Genomic DNA, 5,970 nt, shown 5'->3' with positions numbered 1-5,970 from the left:
GTTTCATAATGGGCTGATTTTTTGTGATGATGATCACTATGGTAAAAAGATCATTCTCACAAAAAATCAGCTCATTCTGAAACTTCTAACCCCTATATATATATAGGGTCCCGTTCAGCAACAAACATTTTGGCAAAACATTTTTCAAAACATGGGTTAGAAGTTTTGGAATGGGCTGATTTTTGGTGAGGATGATCTCTACGGTGAGGAGATCATCCTCACCAAAAATCAACCCATTCCAAAACTTCTAGCCCAAGTTTACAAGTTGAAAATCGTGGACCGTCCATTTTTGATGGGGTTAGAAGTTTTGGAATGGGCTGATTTTTGGTGATGATGATCTCCTCGGTGAGGAGATCATCATCACCGAAAATCAACCCATTCCAAGACCTCTAACCCATGTTTTAAAAAATGTTTTGCCAAAATGTTTGTTGCTGAACATTTCCCATATATATATATGGGTCCCGTTTAGTAACAAACATTTTGGCAAAACATTTTTCAAACACATGGGTTAGAGGTCTTGGAATGGGCTGATTTTTGGTGAGGATGATCTCTACGGTGAGGAGATCATCCTCACCAAAAATCAGCCCATTCCAAAACTTCTAACCCTAGTTTATAAGTTGAAAAATCGTGGACCGTCCCTTTTTTGTAAACCATTTTTAATGGGGTTGGAAGTTTTGGAATGGGCTGATTTTTGGTGATGATGATCTCCTCATCGTAGAGATCATCCTCACCAAAAATCAGCCTATTCCAAAACCTCTAACCCATGTTTTGCCAAAATGTTTGTTGCTGAACATTTCCCTATATATATATATATATATGGAATGTGATTTGGAATTTGTTGGTTTTTTGTGCATATGATCTTCTTATCATAAATATCATTCTCAGAAAAAATCATCTTATTTAGAAACTTCTAACCTATACATTGAAAAATGTTTGACTCACTCTACAGCCTTCGAACGCCACCCTATATATTGTTCCAACCAAATTGAGCCTTGATCAGTCCAATTATTTAAGAAATTTTTTGATTGTTATTGGTCTTGTTTTTAAACCATTGTATTAAATTGATTAGGAAAGAGTGTTTCTTGGAGTATGATAGTTTGTACCCCCTCGCCCACAACATACACCCTTATCACAGAAATGTAGATCATTTATCTTGGGATACACATCCCGAGGCAAAGGATTTATGGTGTATATCCCAAAGCAAATGATCTATGATCGTGTGATGGGGTTGTAAGGGGGTGTCAGAGAATCATTATTCATAAACATTAGAAGTGAAGAGCTTAAGGATATGTTTGATTGCATGGAAAGTCATTTTTCATGGAATTTGAAATCTATAAAAAATTAGTTGTGGAAAATAGGTAGGTTTGGAAAATCAAATTCTATTGTTTGATTTCATTTGGATAAAATCATGAAAAAATATGAGAAAAAAGAAGAAGAGGAGAAGGAGGAAGAAGATGAGAGGAGGGGGAGAGGAAGAGGGAGGGGGAAGGATGTGGCGATGAAGGTGGCGGTGGCGACGACGGCGAAGATGGCGGCGGCGACAGAGGTAAGTGAGGAAGATGGGGGGAGAACGTGGTGGTGGTGGTGGCGGAGGAGGTGAAGGATGGAGAAGAAGAAAAAGAAGAAGAGAGAGAGAGAAGGTGGTCGGAGACGGAGTCGACGGCGACGACGATGGTGACGACGACGATGAGGTTAGTGTAATGGTGGTGGTGGTGGTAGGAAAAAATTGAGGATGGAAAATATGGGTGGATTTTATTTTCCCACCCATATGGGTAGGAAAGTGAAATCCATGATTTAGTGGACTTTTTGAATGGAGTTGAAAATGAATTTCCATTTTCATGTGCAATCAAACACTTAAAAAATGTCATTTTGCATGAAAATTGATTTTCCACCCTACTTTTCATGTGCAATCAAACATACCCTAAGTGATCTTGTGAATTCAAATGGTAAAAAGCTTTTACCGTCCAAAGGTCTGACTTTTATAAGAAAAATGTGACCCATGATCCCTCAACGATCCGTGTAAGTACGTCAACAGTCCGTGTACAGAAAAGCCAAGGAGAGAAAGATTGACTTCATTAGAATGTTCACACGTGTGAATTTTTTTTTTTAGAGAACTATAAAAGACGAGTCTTGTGTTGATCAGTTAAGGTAAGAAGCTCGATATAATCTTCTTCTGTTGGTAAGTTTTCTTCTCTCTTAAGCTCTTAAAATTTCCCCCGATCCATTAATTTCAATCTTGTTTAATTATGCAATGGCCTTCTTTTCAGTATGTTATCAAGTTGTTCTACCCTAAAAATCAAATTAAATCTGCATCAATGGAGAAGTTCCCAATCCCATGGTTATCAGAAATGGTAGGATTACTGAGAAATTTCAACTACTGGTTTTTATTTGATTTTATTTTTATAGAAACAAATATTAATACAGGCTTATTGTTCCGTGGTGCAATTTACAGGGAATGGAGGACCCCACCTTCTCCTATCATTGTGAGATGAACTCTCTTGAAGAGTTCACCAGACAACAAATGGCATCTGAACATGGAGAGGACTTCCATCAATCTTTCACCTCAGAGAGCTTCTCCTCTTACTCACCCTTCAACCCAAGAAGCAACAGTACCACCAACTTCAGCTGCTCATCTAAGGAGAGACCCACAAAGCAGCTTAAGACTAACAGTTGGAACTCATGCACCACCAAAAATGTATCGACCACAAAATCATCTTCTTCTCCCATCATTCTTTCTTTCGGTGACCCAAATTCGACGACCGATCCTCAGATGTCGTATGAGAATGTAGTTGGTGCTGTGAAGCCTAAGGAGAAGCCTTTGAATCAGAACTATGCATCCAAAGCTGGCCAGGGAAATAAAAGGGCTGGCACAGAGACTACTAAGTCGCCTTCTCATGTTCAAGATCACATAATCGCAGAGAGGAAGCGGCGAGAGAGACTAAACGAGCGGTTTATAGCTCTATCAGCCATTGTTCCAGGACTAAAGAAGGTACCCTTTCAATAATTTCTCATTTGAGGCATATTAAGTTTTTAAAAATAGTTTTACTAATTTTAATTACAAATATTTATCTTTTATTTTCCACAAAAATATTAGGGAGATTTAGACATGCCCCTTTATATTTTACTGAATATTAGTGATACCTCTGTATTTTAAAAATGATGACGTACATCAATCCCTTCTTCTCAATTTTCTACTTAGATTAAGAAAAAAAAAACTCAAATACCCTCATCTTTATCTTCTATCCAACTATGGTTCTTAATTCGGCATAAAACCTACTTGGCAACCACTCTAATGCTCATTACTAGGTGAATTCTTCTTAGACCCTAAGGGATCTTTGTGGGTATTCTCGAAAATAGCTCTTGGTGAACCTGTCAAATCAATATGCATGTCAGGTAGCTCGAGCCAACTTGTTAGAAATGGTGGACAAAATTGAAGTTTTTTTCCCAAACAATCATGTAGAGAGATAAGTCCAAGGTCAAAATAAGAAATGGATAAAACTTTCGGTCAAGTTGAGTAACTAGATACGGATTTGTAATATTTACGTACCAAATCAATTTTACCATCTGTGAAAAAGCTTTTGTTCTAAATTTACCTTTGGGTTTAATTTCCAAGTGTCAGTAAAAATCAAAGTGTTACGTAGGTAAATTGATGACTAAAATTTTATATATCCAGTAAAATTATCCGGACAAATAAATATTTCAAAATTAAATTTTAACAATTCTTATATGATAACACTCAAGTACTAAATGGGATTGGTAGAAGCTCTTTGCTTACATTCCATTGAACTAGTCCATTAAGAGGGAAAATTTATATCTTTATTGCAGATGGACAAGGCTTCTGTTCTCGGAGATGCTGTAAAGTACTTGAAACAACTCCAAGACAGAGTAAAGACACTTGAGGAACAAACCACAAAGAAAAACATGGAGTCTGTGGTCTTTGTCAAGAAATCGAAGCTCTGGGCCGATGAAAACACTTCTTCCTTTGATGAAAATTTCACTCATGACAACTTGGATGATCCACTCCCTGAAATTGAAGCAAGAGTTTCTGGTAAGAATGTTTTAATAAGAATTCAATGCGAGAAAAGAAAAGGAATTTTGACGAAAACACTTGTTGAAATTGAGAAGCTCCATCTAACTGTTATCAAATCCAACGCCATGCCATTTGGGGATTCTGTTCTTGACCTAACTTTTATGGCTCAGGTAATTTTTGTTTCTTTCCAATAGAGGATTAGATATGATGCATTGTCCGGTGAATGTAGATATAGCAAATCATGTTTTAATTATAAGATTATACTATAGAGGCGTTTTGAATAAAGCCATGAGATACACCAATCACTATTGGCTTATATTATTTCAATTGAGAAATAATATTTGATGATCCATAAGACTATAAAGGATTCTCCAATTAGGAAATTAATTAGATAATATCAAAATTATCTAATTAATTATTAGAGATATTTACAAAAAGTGATCAACTTTTGATGAATTTACGATTTCGGCTCACTATTCGTTTTAATTACCAAAACGTGAATGATAACGAATTTGAAGGTTTTTTAAATGACTATTTCAAAAGTTTAAAATGACAATTTCACTTTAAACTTGTGAAATTGACACTTTAAACTTATGAAATAGTTAGTTCGTTCTGATTTTATGTTTAACAAAAACGTGATTCTTAACGTTTTGGTAATTAAAATGAACAATGAGCCAGAATCGTAAATAACTCATTTTCAACTCACAAAATAGTAATTCACCCTAATTATTATTTCCTAATTGGATAATCCTGAATATTATTATAGATCATGAGATATAATTCTATTGTTTTAATAATATGCAAAAATCTCAAGTGTTGGATTTTGTTTTTAAATAATTAGGATCATGTGTTTTCTCATGAGTCGTTTAGTTGACGGTCCCAACCCATATACCAATAATTATTCAATTTATCTCATTCAAATTTTTTCAACACACCTCTATAATTTAATACTAAAATGACTCATTTCTATTCTTTTTAATGCATAATAATAATAATAATAATAATAGGGTTCTTGAGATAATATTTAGCAGTGTTTTTAAACCTGGATTGGATCGGTTGGTTGGACCGCGTCCAACGAAAGCCTCAAGCTTTCACAGGTCAAGCCAACTAAAAAACTCATGTTTGAGAAAATTACCCAATCGGATCTCTGTCGATGAAGAGGTTGGTCCAATTAAACTTAATAACCCTAAAACTTTAGGGTGATTTAGTCATACTCCGCTACATTATTGTGAATATATATTTGAGATACCCCTATGATTTGAAACTGATGACATACATCCTTGACTTAAGGTCTTCACATATTGACTAATTAAAAAATGGCCTAATGAGTCTTCATCTTGAACGTGTAACAAAGAAATGCTTACTTCTTGGTCTTTTGCATGAAAACCCATATCGATTTGTTGCAGATGGATGTACAATTTTGCATGACAGTGAAGGATCTGGTGAAGAATCTACGATCAGCGTTTAGTCATTTCATATGAATATGAAGAACTAATGTACTATTCTCCTCCTCCATTGCCATTGTTTGGCGTCTACTACAAGTACAGTTTTGCAGGCGGGTTCTTTTCTTCTAAGTTCTGTCACGTTTTTTTTTTTTCGTGGTTGACTCATTGACTACGTATTTTTTTTACCCTACTGCTGTAAAAAAAAAAAAAAAAGTAAATTAGTGGCTTATTGGCCATTTTCTTGGGTCTTTTTTATTATTATACAGATGTAATGACTTGATGGTAATGGAATAAAACCCTTTTTTTCGTGGACATTATCACTTAGCTGTTAGCTGTGTATCACTTTATCCTAACAATTTGGATTTTCATTATATATATAATCACCTCTTTTTTTTTTGTGTAATAAACAAAATCTTTTGTTGGGTGCATGTTTCCATTTTCAAGCAATCAAAACTTTCTATGATGACAAAAAAAAATGAGAAAGAAATTCTAGAA

At 35.0% G+C, this 5,970-nt stretch overlaps 1 protein-coding gene across 1 annotated transcript; it reads left to right on the top strand.

Annotated features, from left to right (window-relative positions):
* Positions 1–2,161: 2,161 nt before the first annotated feature.
* LOC147409401 (transcription factor bHLH18-like) lies at positions 2,162–5,697 on the top strand. Its single transcript, XM_086428496.1, has 5 exons — positions 2,162–2,179; positions 2,268–2,351; positions 2,453–2,989; positions 3,826–4,200; positions 5,437–5,697. The coding sequence occupies exons 2-5, from the start codon at positions 2,316–2,318 to the stop codon at positions 5,509–5,511; spliced, it is 1,023 nt and encodes a 340-aa protein (XP_086284622.1). The 5' UTR covers positions 2,162–2,179; positions 2,268–2,315; the 3' UTR covers positions 5,512–5,697.
* Positions 5,698–5,970: the final 273 nt, after the last annotated feature.

This window comes from Akebia trifoliata, chromosome 2 (genome assembly GCF_017979445.1).
Source record: "Akebia trifoliata isolate Shusen 1 chromosome 2, ASM1797944v1, whole genome shotgun sequence".
Lineage (NCBI taxonomy): Eukaryota > Viridiplantae > Streptophyta > Magnoliopsida > Ranunculales > Lardizabalaceae > Akebia > Akebia trifoliata.
The sequence above is the reverse complement of the archived record's forward strand: the minus strand, read 5'-3'. Positions and strand labels throughout refer to the sequence as shown.